Here is a 19,509-nt window from a genome sequence, read left to right as displayed (position 1 = left end):
GGAAAGAACTTAAACAAAAACAAACAAAAAACCCCTAGAGAACTAGTATTCCAGGAAGAGGGAAGAACAATGGTAAACTTGTTGAGGTGATAACCAGCATGTAGTAGGTGTTCAATAAAAACTGATGACTGAATTACTAAATGCTGCCCTCCCTTCTTGGAATGTGCTTTCCCCAATTTGTTTTACTGGCTAATTCCTATTTATCCCTCAAAATATAACTCAGAGCTCACTTTTTTTTTTGCTGTGCTGCACAGCATGTGGGATGTGAATTCTCCAATCAGGGATCGAACCTGTGCCCCCTGCAATGGAAGCGCAGAGCCTTTACCACTGGACCGCCAGGGAAGTCCCAGAACTCACTTTTTAACTGAAACATTCTCTTACTACATTCTTCTCCCCAAGATAGTTAATTACACCCCTTCAGTGCCATAAATATACTTATATTTTATACTTATTTCATGGTATTCTAATTTACTGGTTTAGGAATCTGTCTCCTATACTAGATTAAAACCTCATTGAATGCACAGACTCCTTTATTCATTTCTGTATCTCAGTGAACAGTAGACAGCATATAAAATGAATCTGCAAATGATTTCTGATTGTGGGAGATACAGAACAGGCAGAAGTGAGAACTCACGATCATTTTCCAATTAAGCAATATTTAAACCAAGAACTATATACTTTATTATAAACAAGATAACAAAAGAATGAGATTTCTTTTCCCTTTCTCTAAAGAGATTTAAGGTGTTAAGAACATCCTATAGGAAATATGTACATCCTGATAAAAGGCACTTAAACTTTTTTCTTCTTAATAAATCTTTAAAATTAGGATAATCCATAGGATAATCAGCATGTTTAACATAAATCATTCATCAAGTTAAGAACCACAGCCACCTTTACAACATTACATTTTATTTAAGAATTGAATATATTCAAACAAATGCTAATACTGTCAACTTCAGAGTACAGAAAGTAATTTTTCTCACTGGGAATTATTCAGGGGAAATTTTATCTCCAAGCTGATCTCTCATTTCCATTCAGTATCTGAGAAGAATTACTTGCCATAAGAAACTGGCTATCAAAATCTATTTGAAAGTAAAGTTTAAATGAAGAGAAAATCAGTATTTTTAAATCCCCATATAGGGCTTCCCTGGTGGCACAGTGGTTAAGAATCCACCTGCCAATGCAGGGGACATGGGTTTGAGCCCTGGTCAGGGAAGATCCCATATGCCACGGAGCAACTAAGCCCGTGTGCCACAACTACTGAGCCTGTGCTCTAGAGCCCACAAGCCACAACTACTGAAGCCTGCATGTCACAACTACTGAAGCCCATGCTCCGCAACAAAGAGTAGCCCCTGCCCCCCGCAACTAGAGAAAGCCTGTGTGCAGCAACAAAGACCCAACACAGCCAAAAATAAATTTAAAAAAAATCTCCATATAAAAATGATTAAAATTTCAATCTTGGGAATTCCCTGGTGGTCCAGTGGTTAGGACTCCGTGCTCTCACTGCCAAGGGCCCGGGTTCAATCTCTGGTCGGGGAACTAAGATCCTGCAAGCTGCATGGCCAAAAAAAAAAAAAGAAGAAAGAAAAAAAGGAAAAAGATTCAATTTCAAACTAAATCAAATGAAATAAAAGATAACAAGATACTACTTTCATTTATCAGAAAAGATGGATAAAATCCAGCATTGAGGAGGGTGTGAGGAAATAAGCATTCATTCTCATTCATTGCTTGTATCAGCATAAACTGACTGAATAGTTTTCTGGAGGACAATTTGGTAGTACCTGCCAAAAAACTATAATGTATATACCCTCTTAGACTCAACAATGCCACTTGTAAGAAGCTATCTTGTAGAAATACTAACACAAGTAGGAAAAAATATATATACAATGCTACAATGCTTATTGTAGCTTTGGATATAACACGACCACCAGCAAAACACTAGCAACAACCCAAATGTTTACTAATAAGGGATAAGTAAATTATAATAAATCCATAAAATGGAATACTTAGGTAGCCATTAAGAAGAATAGGAGAGTACACATGCTGATATAAGATGTCCATTATATAAGTGTAAAAAGAAAGGCAAAGAATAGGATGTGTAAGTGTTTGTGTATTTGATTGAATGTGGCATGGAAAAGATCTGGTAGGAAACCAAACTTTAACAGTGGGGTTAGTTACCTCTGGAGAGTAAAGTTTTACTTTATATTGCTATACTTCAGTATTACTTTAACATTTTACAAACATGAGGAAAAAAGGTTAAAAGCAAACATGATGGAAAAGTCTGAAGTAATTTGGTTTTCACCTTAACCGCTGATTCTGAAGTTTAAAAGAGGAAACAGCTAACCAAGGTAATCAACCAGTGAACAAAGGAAAGGGAAAAGAACAGAGCCAACTGATTAAAAAAGTCAAAGTTTTTAATGGCCTGTGCTACAGCTCTTAGTAAGAAAATACGCTGGCATTGTTGAGGAAGACTCAGAGAAAACGTTAAGGAGTATCAGCGCAAAGGATGAGTACTCCTAAGGAAAAAAGATGAAAAGTGGCAATTGAGGAATTAACCACCAGATTATTTTGTTTCCAAAGGAAAAGTGAAGGAGCTAATCGCAGAGATCAATTATAGAAAGATATCTATTTACATTTTTTTTAAGATTTTTTTTGATGTGGACCATTTTTAAAGCCTTTATTGAATTTGTTACAGTATTGCTTCTGTTTTATGTTGTAGTTTTTTGGCCACGAGGCATGTGCGATCTTAGCTCCCAGCCCAGGGATCAAACCCGCACCCCCTGCATTGGAAGACAAAGTCTTAACCACTGGACCTCCAGGGAAGTCCCTCTATTTACACTTTTCATCCAAAACATAAAATCCTTGTAGTATAGTTAGCTACATTGTTCAAGTATGTTTCTTCAAAGTTCATTCAGAAAGAAAGACAGCAAGTCTCCTTTAAAAAGAAGGTTCCTAAGAGTATGAAGGAAAATGAGCATTTACTATCTACTTTGTCAGCAGCACTGCCTTGAAGAAGTTTACACCGATCAGCTACCTTAAGTAGCATGACCTGCAAGGAAGCATTTCTGCTAATTTACAGATGTAGAAGTGGAGCCTCAGTTAAATAACAGAGCTAGCAAATGAATAAATCCAGAATTTGAACCGAGGTGGTCGAAGTCTATGATTTTTTAAAATAAATCATTACAAATTTTAGCAAGTAAAATGCTAAAGTCAAATTTCTCAGCAGAGACCTCCTCCATTCAAGGCTAATATCTGTGGTGTAAGGGCATGTGTGCTGCCAGTTTTTTCTTGTTAGGGAAAACAAACAAATGACTATTGTAGTCACATTATACCACCTATTTTCAAAACATCTTTCCTTTGAGAAACAAAAGAGCTGGGTAGAGGAGGCAGTCAGGTGCAACGCAAGTGTTAATAAATAAAATAAGTTGTATAAGAGTAAACGTCACTTCTTTCACAAATAGATATAGGTATTTTCCTCTAACAATTGTACTAGATTGTTAATGTTCATTAAAATATGTATGTAGGGCTTCCCTGGTGGCGCAGTGGTTGGGGGTCTGCCTGCCGATGCAGGGGACGCGGGTTTGTGCCCCGGTCCGGGAGGATCCCACGTGCCGCGGAGCGGCTGGGCCCGTGAGCCGTGGCCGCTGGGCCTGCGCGTCCGCAGCCTGTGCTCCGCAGCGGGAGAGGCCGCAGCGGTGAGAGGCCCGTGTACCGCAAAAAAAATAAAAATAAAATAAAATATGTATGTAGTACTCATAATTAGAGATCAGATCATTGTTTATACTATTTATTTTGATAAAGGAATATGACTTTTGAACTCACCTATACCGGGGGATAACCTAACCATTTGGCTTTATATAAGCAAGGCATTATACTTTACCTGGTAGCATCTGTTTTTCCCTTAGGGAAAAATCGTGATATGGCAAGAGAACTGGTTTCAAACCCACAGTTATAGTAAACATTACTCTGTCTCAGTGGGATTTTAAAAGAGTCAACTTTCAGGGTTAGCATTTAATGGAAGGTTTTTAAATTATTCAGTAAAGTCTCCTGTAGCAAATGGTGATAGCTTGGAATTTTTGGTTACAAGAATCTAGTTAAAGAGGATTGCTGCCTTTACTCCAGACAAATCATGTCCAGTGCCCCTCCCTCCAACTGAATCTATTACTGTAGTCACTTACCTAAATTATGCAGATAGAACTGAAAAAACAACTGAATTCCTGTAAGTATCGACACTACAAATCTTAAACAGAAAAGCAACATCTTTGTAAAACAGAGAAAGATTGTAAAATACAAATAGTATTAACTACCCACTGTATAAGATTCCTTAAACTACTGTTCCCCTCCATTAAACTGACCAAAACAAACTTGACTTTTAGAAAATGAGTAACATTGCTTTGTTTCTCTCTATAAAATTAGGGCTTTGTTTCCAAGTTTTGTATCTAGAGATAAAAATGCAAGCAATGCCAGTTTCTAGGAGACTCAGAATAGCTTTTATTACAGCATAAAAGAATTTCCCATCATTAGTACTTAGTTGTCATCCATCTGATTAATTCAAACTATAAATTATCTAGATAGTGATAATAAATAAGAGTTTACGTAGCAATTAATGACTTCAAATGCTACACAATAGTTAATTCTAATTGCAAAGAGTTCCGTGGCAGTTATATTGAAACTGATTTTTCAATACAGATCACAGGGAAATGTGGCTGCCACTATAAAATTATATTATAACTGGAAAGTCCAGGCTTTATTTCTGGTTTCTCCAACATTCGGACTATTTCTATAGGATAATCACACTCAATTTAACAGACATACTTAAGATCAATGGTGTTAGAACCAACTCAAGGAATTCAAATCACTCCCTGCTACATCTTTCCTTTTGTTTTTTACTATAATAATTGATAGCCTATTCTTAAAAATATCACCAGGTTACTTTTCAAAGCATATGTATGCCAGTTACAAGCTTAGGGAATCACACTTAATGCTTTAAAATAAATAAACTGTTAACATGTAAATTTACATTGTATTTTAATTTTTTCTTAAGCAGACTGGAGAAATCCTAAAAGTTAATGTTATTTTGAGAGAGAGGGCTATCAATCATTTTAAATTGAAGGTTAACCATTCTAAATCAGGCTTTTAGTCTACCCAACTATATTATTTAAGTACATGATTTAATGCATGGTACATCCAACACTGATTAATAAGTCAAATTATAGTGGGGTTCTATATATGCCTTTTACAGTCATGATTCAGATATGTTTTTTAGTTATATTCAAAATATTCTCTAAGGATAAAGAATGAGCAGTTATTATTCCTATTTGGCAAATGGGAAAACAGATGTACAGGATATGAAACTGAACTGTTTATGAAATCATATTGTAGAGTAAGGTCCTACAACTCAAACAATACTTTTCTAACTATGGGCTTAACTTTTTCCATTGTCTCTTTGCTTCTTCATCCCAGTTACTTTAAAGCAATATAAATAAATCTGGCAAACTTTAGATAAAGCTTGGGTTTCTTACAGTAGACCATTTTCCATTACCATCTAATTCATACAGAATACAGATGTGCCCTTCAGTAGCAGAACCAAACTTCCAAATCATCACAGTGGTCATATGGGGTAATTTACATTTTCTTACCCTTTTTTGGAGCAACCACATGATTCTATTTTCAAACATATTCAGTGTATACAAGTTTCAGCACCTTACTAACAAGCCTGAGGTGACACTGAAACAGTGGTGGTGGAGGGAAACAACAACCCCAAGACATCCCTAGAGCCTCCCTAACTTAAGTCAATCAAAGATGGCCTATTACAAATGCTGGCCATGATTTATCAGCTCCACTGCATTTACTTCATTCAAATTATTAACTTAGTCAAATTATGAAGTTCAGATAATCTTCCACATAAAAATAATATACAGTAAATACCACCTGCCATGATTTATCATATAAATGACAAAATTTCAAGTTATAATGTTATATCATTTTTCCCTTTAATCAAATCCTCCCAAAATAAAAGTTCTTGCCTAATGTACGTCTGTGCTAGAAACTCACACTTATATTCAAGGACTTCAAGACACTTACCCTAGAGCCTGGAAGGAAGGAATCGAAAGTGCCCAGTGCATTGATAAGAACAGCAGTCTGGAGGCAGACTCCCCAATGTAGTGCACATTCAGGTACTCAGGCATAGGAGACGGCATGGTGAGCTAGTGAGAACAGGGACTGAGGTAAGTTATTTTACGTCAGACAACTCTAAATCATCATTTCTTTGAAAAAGTTAAATGTAAACATATCAAATAACTAATTATTAACCCAAAGGCAAATCTTGAAATAATCCAAGTCACTAGATTTTACAGCTAAAAATAGGATTTAGAATAAATGAGAAGACCATAGTTTCTAACAAAGCAAATTCAGATAAAGCAGAATTCCACTTAACAAATACCAACCATGACATCTGGTTGTTTTTTAAAATTATTTTGTGTCTTGGTCTAACAACATGTCTTTTCCTTCCCTCCATTCATTAACAGTGATATACAACAAATTCAGTTTAAGGAGCAATCCTTTATGTTAAATGCCCTTTCATTTAGGCTACGGGGATAACAAATTCAAATGCTTACAGGGTCAGGAGAATAATGAGTGAAGTGGGCCTGCTGATGCCATTTGGAAAGTGCATCTTCCCAGATAAAGGGCATGACTGTGACTTGAATTCAACACTGAAAACTCATGGGAATCTGGGCTCAGTACTACCAGCTCTTTCAATGTTTCAAAGAGCAGCTTCTTTGTAAAATCTCCCCATTTAATCTACAGGTAAAACAAAATGTGTCTGTGGCCATAATGCTCACAGGCTATCAGTCTGTATTGCTGACCGTAGGTAATTATTTTAAATGTGTTGGAAATAAATATCCTACATCAAAATACTTCTAAAAGCATTTTTGAACATCTTGTTAAAGAGAACTTTTATTGCTATAAATGAAATGTAATTTCATCCATAAACTTTTTTTCTATTTTAAAATTATTAAAATGATGAATAATATCAAGCATAGGTGATGATACAGGGAAACACATACTTCTGAGTATTGGTAAAGTGAAGGGCAATTTGGCTGTATCTATCAAAATTTTAAAATTGAGTTTATACTATGACCTAACCATGCCACTTCTAAATCTCTATTCCAAAAAGATACTTGCATACATGCACAAAAAAAGCACATATAAGGATGTCCATTTCAGCACCACTCTTAACAGAGAAATTAAATGCTGGCAATAACCCAAACTTCTATCTCTAAGGAAAAGAATAATCCATGCTATAAGGTATCTTGTAGGCATTAAAATTAGTAAGATAAACTGAGATAGCATAGGAAAAACATTTCACAGACATCTTCGTAGAAAAATCAGCAAAATAATATGTAGATGACCCAATTTATGTTAAGAAGAGAGTATGTGTATATACATATACATTTTATATGTATTATATTATATATATGTGACAGGAGGAGATACACCACACAGTAAACAGTGGCTACCTCTATGGTGGGATGGGTGGATACGTCCATATGTATTTTTCTGGGGAAGGCATATATAGCTTTTATCAGATTCTCAAAGGTGTCTACGATGCCAAACAGATCAAAGGTTTTCATCAAAATGATATCAAAGTTCTCTGGAAATGTTATATAAAAATGTAAAAAGTATTAACTTCCTTTGTTCAATATTAGCCATAAATGGTTTATCTATTTATAAATGGTGTCAAGTAATAAAACAACAGGGCAACTGACAGTTGAAATTCCATGTGTGAAAAGATAATTTTTTAAATGTTTAAGAAATGTTTACTGGAGCAGTAAATTAAAATAACATTACTTAAGACAATTCTTAAAAGAATTGTAGGTAAGCAGATATTAAGCATGATAAATATAATTATTAGGATGCAACTGTTTCTGCACATAAGTATATGAAAAACAAATTGGGACCTATCATACGTTTTCAGAACTAAGGTGAGTAGGGGAAACAAAGCCTGAAAAGTCGGAGATTACCAAAGATTACTAGTTTTAAGGGGGGAGGAACAAGTTGCAAAAACAAGATTACCCTTTGCTAAGTAGTTTAAAATCACTTTTAAACAAATGAAATACTTATAATATGTAAAAACTGGATATAAGGGCTAAAAGTACAGATGCACCCTGATTTACACAACAGTGGTGGCAACGTTGCAAAGTCTCTGTTGCTCTAATCATAAAACTGAAACCACTTGCAATATATACTAGAAGAACTCATTATTCAAAAGACTGCCATGTTGTATTATTTTATAGAGAGAGGAAATGGCTTGTAATTTATCTGTTTTACATACTTAATTTTCTTAAAGCAAGATATACCTCTAGCAATATCAATCAGAAAGCCAATGCTAGCTGAAGAAACAATTCATTCAACAGGTCTTTTAGACTGAAAAGACAAAGATTTCTTCCTCTATGCAGAGAAGGTGAATTTCTACTACAAAGGTGTTAAAGTTTCCCAAAAATGCCTGTGGATTTTCAGGTTTATAAATTGAATTAAACACATTTTTCAAATTATACACATTTATTATATTAAGACGATTTTTAAAAAGTGTTGACATGAACTAAACTTGGCTACCTATTTTAGAAGTCATTACTTGTCTGCAATTACCTTTCTAGCAGTTCTGAAAACAGGCTGAATGATACAGCTTCTAAAAAGTTATCAGGGGACTTCCCTGGTGGCGCAGTGGTTAAGAATCTGCCTGCCAATGCACGGGACATGGGTTTGAGCCCTGGTCTGGAAGATCCCACATGCTGCAGAGCAACTAAGCCCGTGCGCCACAACTACTGAGCTCGTGTGCCACAACTACTGAAGCCCACGCGCCTAGAGCCTGTGCTCCGCAACAAGAGAAGCCACTGCAATGAGAAGCCGGTGCACTGCATCAAAGAGTAGCCCCCACTCGCCACAACTAGAGAAAGCCCCCGCGCAGCAACGAAGACCCAAAGCAGCCAAAAATAAATAAATATAAATAAATAAAATAAAAAATCATTTGACTTGAATTAGCAGACCTGGATTCTATAATACTTCCAACTTGTCATTAATTAGCTGTGTGACCCTGGATTACATAGTAATTCAGCAACCATATTACTGCATCTTTCCCTGTGAGCCACTAAGCTAGGTGTTGTAGTCTCAACAGAGGAATAAAATGGAAACTGAATGAGCTATAGAATGGGCCAAGAAAGGGACAGGCATGTCTGAGAAACGATGGGCAATGGAAAACTACTGAAGAATTTTAGGCAGCACAGAAGCAAAACTGGATTGTTTTTTTAACAAATATCACTCTGCTACCAGTGCACAGGACAAGATGAGGAGACTGGAAGCAAAGGTTAATTACTATTAACGGTTTAAGTAAAAAATTTGTAAAGGAATGAAATATGGCAGTAAAAATGAAGAGGAAGCGAGAAATTCAAACAATAGAATGGTTAGGATTCTGTCATAGAATGGAAGGTAGTGAGGTTTGGGGAGAATGACAATGTCTCCCAAACATCAAACATGGTGACTAGAAGGGCTGTGATTCTAATATTGAGATAATGAACATCAGAGAAGAACAGTTTTAGAAATACCTACCTCTGTCTCATACGCTTATTTCTAAATGGTAATTCTGTCCACCTTGATTATTTGTATAGGAAATTTTAAAAAATCAAGTGGAATAAAGTATAGGAAATCACAACAGAAACTAAAGTTTAATAAAAATGTTAAATATTACTATTGTCCTAGATTCTTCAGAATCAAAATGCAAGTTAAATATTAGACTATTTCTTCTTAATGTCTGGAATTCTTTCAATAAGACAACGAAAGCCTCCAAATCTCTTCTCATTTACAAAACGACAATAAAAATCCAAAGCTTCTCAACAGACCGTGGTGAGGCTCAAATGAAAGAATGTGCATGAAAGCATGTGCAAACTGCACTGTACACAAAAATGCCAGAGAGAAACAAAATGCTAGTTAGTTCAGCAATTGGGAGGACTGAATTTTTTTTTTTTTTTTTGAGGTATGCGGGCCTCTCACTGTTGCAGCCTCTCCTGTTGCGGAGCACAGGCTCCGGACACGCAGGCCCAGCGGCCGTAGCTCACGGGCCCAGCCGCTCCGCGGCATGTGGGATCCTCCCGGACCGGGGCACGAACCCGTGTCCCCTGCATCGGCAGGCGGACTCTCAACCACTGCGCCACCAGGGAAGCCCGAGGACTGAATTTTTGATTATAGATATCAGGGCTTGAAACTCATGACCATAAAATCTCAATGAGAGAACTAATCATGACAGTACCAGGCTGGGAACTCACTGAAAAGTAAAACTCAAGAGGCTGTAAATAAGAATCAGAGAAAGAAGGAGCTGTCCTTTTCAGGAGAGCGAGAAACTTCATAGTGCTGATTCTGAGGATACCCAGAGTATGGCGGGTCAAAGACAGAAAGAAAAAAACCAATTCTAGAAGGGAAAAAAAAGTTCTAATTTCCCCAACACACCTGTCCAAAACAAAATTTTAAAGAATGACACTGATTATTCCCACTGCCTGTTCTTACAGCCCCCATAAAATTTTTTCTTGTAAAGTGCAAGTAAAACATTTCTAATTTTTTCCATGTAAATTATCTTTGGTGAAATGTTCCATAAAGACTGGTTTCACTGATATGTTTTATTGCCTATATCAAATTACAGCCATTATTATTTAAGTCACTGTGAGTTTTCTCTGGGCCATTTCTACAAGTCCAATTTTACAAGAATAAATTTTATCATATGCAGTTCTGGCCAGTGTTAGATTTGTGTTCATTATTTCTGCCAGTAGCACACATATCTATTTGATAACTGTGCATATTTTCGTAAGAAATCCATGGAAATTTGTAATCTATAGTAAAGTCAAGAGCAACTACCCTCAGGTATTCCAGGACGGCTATGCATTGCTAATTGAAATCTCCTAAGTACTTGCAATCACTTGCATATGATTCGCTAATAGTACTGAGAACTGGCAGAGCACAGATAAAGAGCGGTTAAAATGGAGGGGTCAGAACAGCAGGGTCTTAATGTAGGGCCTCAATGGTCAGCCTCTCTATAGCTGTGGTCCAAATATGATTTGAATGACAAATCAAATGCCAGAAAGTTATTTTCTAATATTCTACATGCATTGTTTCTAGTATTCCACATGCATTGTTTCCATCATAAACTAACACATTTAAGGAAGCAAAAAAGAAATTACAAATGTACCTTCTCCAAGTGGTTAGAGTATAAAAAGTTAAAAACCAAAAGTTAGAATTAAATAATTTTAACCTTCTTAAAATAAAGCTGAGAGCTAGCTAATTGGGGCAATATATAATTAATTGTGTTCTTTGTAGTTACTTGGTAAAAGCAGAATATCTGGGTCTTAGATAACTGGTTTACACTAAAGTAGTAGTAGCTAGGCACTGGATAAACCAGTGGATTCAACACATCACAAATGCCAATATTAAGTTAAAAATACCACCATCAACAAAACTATATTTAATAGAGTATAAATGAAGAAAATGTCTAAATGTTCTAAAAGCTGACGTTTATACCCTTCAACACATTATTTGATATAATGACTATGATTTATAAACAGGATGTTTTCTTGAGCCATTATTTTATGTGTTTTAGCTGCTGTCTCAAATTCTATCAGGGGTATTTCTGATGTTAAAAGCACAACAAATATACTTTGATTTTTGAAAGGACAATTAAAATCAAAATGGTAACCAACATAAAAATTATGAAATATATATATATATATATAGAAATACCCTGAAAGCTACATGTGAATCGCTGAGAAGTGGCCCCTCTTTTTCGATGTAATTTATGCTTGAGTTTCCAGCAATTAGAGGTACGTTTCCTTCCATGCCCTCTACTGAGCTCTGACAGGCTGTGCTCTCTCCAGGATTCAATGCTTTTGCAAGAGTGTCAAATGCCCTATAAGGAGACATCAGAAGCTGTGAGCTTGGCCGATCTCCACAATAAAATGAAAATTCTATATAAAATTCTGAAGTTAAGATTTAGGCCTTAAAAATTGTTTAGAAAATAGAACTTTGGTGTATCACTGAGCATTCTATTTCAGTGATGTCTTTGACTCACTCTCTCCAAAAGCAACAAATTAAACTTCAAATATGTAGTATGAAAAACTATATTATTATATTAATGTATTTTACCAGAGAATTAAAGTCTTTTAAAAAAAACTTATGTAATTTAAGGGGAGAAAAATTCTTATGCTTTGGTATGAAAATATGCTTTTACAAGTTATACGTTTGATACTACAAGGTATCAGCCCATTTATTTTACATACAGAAGTTATTTAGAAAAACAAGGGCAAGAACTTATGTTGACTTTATTGTATTCTACACAACACAAAGTTAGGTTTTAATTTTGTTTAAAAATTCAGAGAATACTTTAAAACTTATGGTAACATACCTATATCTGAACTATAAGGATTTGACATCAGGATGGCAAATAATATTAGCAAATTAACTAGTCAAAATAGCTCCCCATATTTTACAATGAAATGCCTTCTACAGTTCTTTAAAATCTCATATTTAACAAAGTACTTACTTGAGACTCTTAAATGCAGTTTCTTCAATATTTCAGAAGATGAATAGTGTGAAAAAAGCCTGAAAAAATCTGGTTTCTGCATCCTAAGTATTAATACCAAAAGAAGGAAAAGTAGAATTCTGATACGAGTTTCCTGAGTTTCCTGAAGTGTAAACTTAAAATCGTAATTGATTCAACTAAGTTTTTAAAATCTATTTTCATCACTAGAAATTGGTGGGGAAAATGAACATGACTGCCTAGTAAGACAAATATTTAACTTTAAATACACAAAAGATTAAATCTGGCAACTAAGATATCTGAAAAATCAGACCCAAATTATCATCTTTATTGAAAAAAAATTCCTGAATTTTATGACTACATTTCTAATCTTATCATATTCACTTATGGCTCACTGTTTACAACGTAACCTGCTGGACATTTTATATTGAATAGAATTTTTCAATTAAAATTTACTTATGCCTTAAGTTTTCTAAGTCTAATAGAAATATGTTTTTTGAAACTTCTGTAAATAATATTTAACATAAACATATTTTAAGAAATACTAAAGGACACTTGAGCAAAAGGACACATGATCAAAACAGACCTTACCTTGAAACATCACCATTAGTCTGCATTTCTTGATGAAATTCACACAAAGAGGTATCACCATTGCTTAAGCTTTCAATCACAGACATTTCATTACTATTTTGAGAAAGATCTTTAGTTTTTCCAAGGTTTGCTAATGATGTAACCACACTTGCCAATGTACTTAAATCTCCCTGACATGATTCAGCCTTTAAAAAAAAAAAAAAATTAAAATTCTGCAAATTGGTATCAGTAAACTTTTAAATCTGAAATATCTAATTCTAGAGTATGAAATGCCAAAAGAAAAGTACTCTAAGATAAATGAAATCCAAAAAGTAAAATCAAAGAGCTCTAAGCTCTGAGGAACTTGAGGAAACTACAAGTTTAAAAATATCAGGTACGTTTCCTAGGAAATGTTTATACAAAAGTTACTTTAAACTAAAAACTGCACTTACTGGCTAATCTATCCATGTAACAATTGCTTTCTCTGTAAAGTGATATCAAATTAGATGGTCTTTCAAGTTCTTTTTAGCATTAAAATTCTGATATTATTATTACAGTAATTTCCAAAACTTATTATACAAACTTTAAAGTTATATAGGATAAAATTAATGTTTTATTAATGAAAAGAGAAAAAAAAGGAAAGTGGATTATTCAACAGACTTCTAGGATGTCAACTTTTACCAGCCACTGTGTTAAATGCATTGAACATCAGGCACTGTGTAGCTGGAAAGTCTCTTTACATATTTAAGATACTGGGCTTTTGTTATACATTGCACGTTTTCCTATTTGTCTTCAGCTCTTACTTTTGTTAATGTGTATTCTTTTATGCATATAAATTATAATTCTTTTATGAAAAAACTTTCTATCCTTAACTCTCTGACTACCCAGAAATATAATCTGTACAGGAAAGGCAGGTAGGTGCTTGATTTTTCTTCCTTTTACTTATCTATTTTTAGAGCAATGAATCAATGCCATAGCAACCTCTCACGATGAAAGATGAATTCTGAGTATCATTTTAAATTCAGATTTTTATATATTTTATGTGCTTCAATTCATTAGTCATTCTTTTATAAATGCTCTAATTATTCTACCCTAACCTAATGAAAGGCCCTTCGTTGCCTTCTATGGCCTATTGATAGGACCACAGATATTTAAATTTTTTCATTATAGCTTTTTTTTTTCTTTTTTCTTTTTTGGCTCTATTGGGTCTTAGTTGCAGCACATGGGGAATCTTCGTTGAGGCATGCGGGCTCTTCATTGTGGTGTGCGGGTCTTCTCTCTCTGGTAGTGGCGCAGAGGCTCCAGGGCGCGTGGGCTCTATAGCTTGTGGCATGTGGGCTCTAGTTGAGGTGTGCGAGCTCAACAGTTGTGGCACACGGCTTAGTTGCCCCGTGGCATGTGGGATCTTAGTTCCCTGACCAGGGATCAAACCCGCGTCCCCTGCATTGTAAGGCAGATTCTTTACCACTGGACCACTGAGAAAGTCCCCTCATTATACCCTTACGGTTTTTGTTTTTAGTGTTATTAACCCTAAGAGGATACATATGTTTCCTTGAATTTCATTTCTTTTTTTTTAATTTTAATTTTAATTTTATTTATTTATTTTTGGGGGCTGTGTTGGGTCTTCATTGCTGTGTGGGGGCTATCTCTAGTTGCAGTGAGTGGGGGTTACTCTTCATTGCAGTGCACGGGCTCTAGGAGCACGGACTTCAGTGGTTGCAGCACGTGGGTGCAGTAGTTGCACCGTGCGGGCTCCAGGGTGCGTGGGCTTCAGTAGTTGTGGCGCATGGGCTCAGTAGTTGTGGCTGGCAGGCTCAGCAGTTGTGGCGCCCGGGCTTAGTTGCTCCGTGGCATGTGGGATCTTCCTGCACCAGGGATCAAACCCGTGTCCCCTGCATGGCAGGCGGATTCTTAACCACTGCACCACCAGGGAAGTCCTAAACTTCGTTTCTTCTATCAATTCTTTAGTTTATGTGAAATTGATTTCACTGAATAAGTAGGCAAATAAGTTTTGTGCTCTCCCCAAATTAATGAATGGTCCTAGAATCATTTACTGAGTAATCCACTAGTTACTGAGTTTCTTACAGGATTGCTACTTACATGTTTTTTACTTAATCCTCACAACAACCCTGTGAAATAGGAATCATCATCCCTTTACTACTGATAAGAAGAATTACCCATCGTCACTCCAGCAGTAAGCAGTGGAGGCAGGATGGGAAGTCAGACTGTCTGACTGGAAAGCCCATGATCCTAACCACTGCTCCAGCCTTCTTGTATGTATATGAGTAAAAAGAGTTAACATTTTTAGGTGTTCTAATTTTCAAATAAAACTTAAACACTTATATAATCTCTTCCATTTCATAACGTGTACCTAACTAGATGTTTAATGTGGAAAGATCTCACATTGTAACTTGACAGTTTTGGGACCATTCGTCAGAAACTAACCGCACAAGACTGTTAATATAATTTAATATAAAAGCATATAGAAAATTACAGTGTCTGGGCAAATAGTAATTTTTCAACAAAACTTAGTTCTCTTCCTTTCCTAATGGGGGTAATGTCAATGAAATTGTAACCACCATTCTAAGCACAAACCATGTAGATAAGGATAAGTGAAATCTTGTATGTAATTCCTCACGATGTATATTTATGGTAAGATACCAAATCTCCTCAATTAATAACAACATGCTAAAGCTCAGCCTGTAAGGTAGACACTCTTATTATCCCTTATTTTACAGATGAGGAAAGAAACTGAGGCACTAAGAGGTCAAATAACTTGCCCAAGGTTATGCAGCTAGTAAATGGCAGATGAAATTTGACTCCAGAGCACAAGTATTAAGAGTGCCTTAACGTATCAAGCAACAAATAACAGCATAAATCTGGCCATATATAGACTGAATAATCTTATAGGGCATATGAAACCAGATCACATTATAGCCTGAGAGAAACACTATTCATAGTCTCTCTGAAATCTGTCTTCAGGAAAAATGTTTAACACTAGAGAAACTCTACATGCTGGATCTAAATAAGCAAACCTTTTCTCTTTCAGACGCCTTGCTCAATAAAGAGCTGCTCCAACTCTCTAAGAGAACACAGATGACCTGGATACATAATATGAGAGTTCATGCAACCCTATTCCTATTTTTGACTCAAGTCAATGTTTTGAGAGGTGCGCTAGGAATTTCTCTTCACCTGAAATATTTTAAGTATCTTAATTCTGTAAAATCTGTAGGAGAACACAAAAGGAATATAAAGAATTTTATACTTATACATTTCTATTTCTGAGGACTTTTATTTCAAGATGAAAGAAACCTGGAAGAGGGCTTCCCTGGTGGCACAGTGGTTAAGAATCTGCCTGCCAATGCACAGGACACGGGTTCGATCCCTGGTCCAGGAAGATCCCACATGCCGCAGAGCAACTAAGCTCATGCGCCACAAATACAAAGACCGTGAGCCACAACTACTGAGCCCGCGTGCCACAACTACTGAAGCCCGTGCACCTAGAGCCCGTGGCAACAAGAGAAGCCACCACAATGGGGAGCCCGCGCGCCGCAATAAAGAGTAGCCCCCGCTCACCACAACCAGAGAAAAGCCCGCGTGCAGTGAAGACCCAACGCAACCAAAAATAAAATAAAATAAGTAAATTTATAGATATATAAAAAAAGAAACCTGGAAGACATTTAAATGTTTGTCATTTTTATGTTGAAGCTATAATTGTTCTAGTGGAATAATGAACATTTTTACTGATAAAGTTAATTTGTATTATCAGGACTCGCAAAACGGAGGCTGCTCTAGTGACCTGGTCCACTTCAAAAACCTAAGTCAGTTTGCACTTAAAGGAAACACCTGTCAAGGAAACCTATCATACACCAGTCACAATCCTCCTGCTCCAGCTTTAGTGACCTCACCTTACCCTAGACAACAGGACTCGATAGAGTCACAAGAGAATCCCCAACCTCTGAGCCAATTAAGCCCTGTTTCCTCACTGCTGCTTCAAATGCTCTATAAAACTCACTCTTGACTAAATTTCCTCTGGAAGAGTGTTCCACTGCTTGTGAGCACTGTAATCTGCTAATCCATGGATTGTTTTCCCTTAAATAAGGGACATCAAACTCATCACTAAAATCTTTTAGTTTTGTCATTTGACACTACCAAATAGTTGATGGTAATTTATGTTTAAAAAAAAAAAAGCAACTTGTAACAGGGAATATTTAAGACCAAATCTATTGGCCAAATTGATGGAGAAAAGGAAAAAAATTTAAGCTTTAAATTAATTGTACTAAACACACCTTATCTGGTGTCATCAGCATAGTTGACTCAGTTTTTATGCCAGACTGATGAATATTCACAAACATTCCTGAATCTATCAGTCCTGCTGACCTATAATAAATAAGTACAAATTTTAGCCTTAGTTTCACTGGGAAGAAAAACAAATTACCAGCTCCTTGATATATGTGGTTTTTGGTTGTTTTTACTATACCTTGCAGTTTCACTATCTGTTACAAAAGTTGGAGTTGCAGCTAATGGGCTTCGAAGGTCTTTTCGAATGTAGATTTTTTCTGTTGAAGCGGCACAGTTGGAAGATTTTTCTCTTGATACTTCAATGGGTTTTCTTTCACACTGAACAGCTACAAAAATGTGTCAAACTTATATCACAATGCAGAATTTACAGGCAATCACAAATGTAAGCTTTAGGTCAGCAATGCTGCTAATGGGAGACATGGTTACAGTAACTGAACTCCAAAGATAACCATCAATCTTTAGAAATCTTTTGCAAGTTCAACAAAGTTGCTTCAAAATAGTAAAACTGGCCAATGTGCATCTCTTGTTCTCTTTTCTCTCCCTGCCCCAGCCGTGGCAGAAATGTAGAACTCCTCCTATTTTTTAAAAGCTCACTGTCAAAAAGGAAACCTGAAGTTAGGAGTCCTTTACTTACCTATATAAGAGTATTAAAAAATGAAGTAATATTTAACCAACTGAAAACAATACTAATAGAGAACCACAAATAGACCCAAGTTAAATCTTTTTTCAGTTAAGGGCAGGGAGACTTTTGAGAAGCAATTCAATTGCTTAGTCTTCATTTATAAAACAGAGGTAATATATTTAATTTATTTTATAGCAATTTTATTTCATGATACTTAGGAGATGGTATACTGTAGCTGTTACATATACATTTTCTGAGAAAAAAAAACTGCCAAGATTAAAGTCCAAGTTCTGCCACTTATTAGTTGTGTGACCTTGGGCAAGTTACTAAATTTCCTCTGTTCACTCAAATGTCAAATGGATAACAGCAGCATCTACTGATAATTTTGCTGTGAGAACAAATAAGTTAATTCATACGCTATACACAGAGTAAAGCATAATGAGAACTCAATACTAGCTATTGTCATTACCTTATTAATCACTTAAGTATTGATAGTTTAATCAAAAGCTAAACTTGTATCTAGTTAGTTGGTTTATTATTATTATTATTACCATGTTCAAATTAAAAATACATGCCTGGCATATAGGCACTCAATAAAGATTTGTTGAATGTATAAAAAATACATACATATTCACATATTTCTATATTTCTAGTTGGAAAACTTTAAATTAAAAACCATATATATTTGACATATTTTAACGTGTTAATTTTAACACACTTCTAAGAGTGTGCCTGAATTCTTAAAAAGTATTCTCTCCTTTAAAGCTAATACATACAGTCTTGTTTCATTCCAAACGCAATACATCTTTGTAACCTGCAGTATTGACAACGATTTCGATGGTGTTTATTAATAATACAGTCCTTTGATCCTCGACATGAATAAACTAAATTTTTTCGGATACTTCTTTTAAAAAATCCTTTGCAGCCTTCACAAGTTACTGCTCCATAATGACGCCCTAAAGACAAAATGTTTAAGAAAACACAAAAGTCACATATTTCAGAACTGAAATGAAATAAGCCCATTTCTTCCCTTTAAACATGAAATGAAACTGAGATTTCTGAGTTTATGACATAAAAAATTTTTTTAGGAATTACCAAACAGAGAATAGCACAAACTTATTCTCTGATAAAATACATTACAGTATGAGTTTTTAAATTTTGTAAAGTAATCTTAACAATGGCATGGAAAATTTGGGAAAGAGAAGAAACAAAATCACCCATAACCCCATGATATAAAAACTATTTTCACTTCTGAGATCACTTACAAATTATAGTTCTGTTATATACTGCAAAAAGTTATTTTATTCTAAAAACTTTGCTCCAAAAAAAGAATATTATGTCAGTTAGTATTTGAAATCTAATAATCTTTCCTCATTGTGAGTTCCAGTTTTTAAATTTCTGGAGAAATCTGTTATACTTTGATAAGCCTATCGTTTCA

General features: G+C 35.4%; 1 protein-coding gene across 7 annotated transcripts in view; it reads right to left on the bottom strand.

The window, feature by feature from the left end:
- The window catches only part of NR2C1 (nuclear receptor subfamily 2 group C member 1), a 42,338-nt gene that overhangs the window by 9,980 nt on the left and 12,849 nt on the right, over nucleotides 1-19,509 (bottom strand). For 5 of the 7 annotated variants that reach the window (XM_081249285.1, XM_081249287.1, XM_081249289.1 and 2 more), the window contains 6 exons: nucleotides 18,848-19,027; nucleotides 17,628-17,775; nucleotides 17,437-17,527; nucleotides 13,169-13,353; nucleotides 11,782-11,947; nucleotides 6,085-6,206 (listed from right to left, as the gene is read on the bottom strand). In XM_081249285.1, the coding sequence (XP_081105411.1) occupies nucleotides 6,085-6,206; nucleotides 11,782-11,947; nucleotides 13,169-13,353; nucleotides 17,437-17,527; nucleotides 17,628-17,775; nucleotides 18,848-19,027 (892 nt within the window). The remainder of the gene's footprint in view (nucleotides 1-6,084; nucleotides 6,207-11,781; nucleotides 11,948-13,168; nucleotides 13,354-17,436; nucleotides 17,528-17,627; nucleotides 17,776-18,847; nucleotides 19,028-19,509) is intronic. The other 2 variants (XM_081249288.1, XM_081249291.1) reach the window with 2 other exon arrangements.

Source organism: Mesoplodon bidens (genome assembly GCF_964165515.1).
Source record: "Mesoplodon bidens genome assembly, chromosome: 11".
Taxonomy (NCBI): domain Eukaryota; kingdom Metazoa; phylum Chordata; class Mammalia; order Artiodactyla; family Ziphiidae; genus Mesoplodon; species Mesoplodon bidens.
Note: the sequence above shows the minus strand (reverse complement) of the source record. Positions and strands in the feature narration are given on the sequence as shown.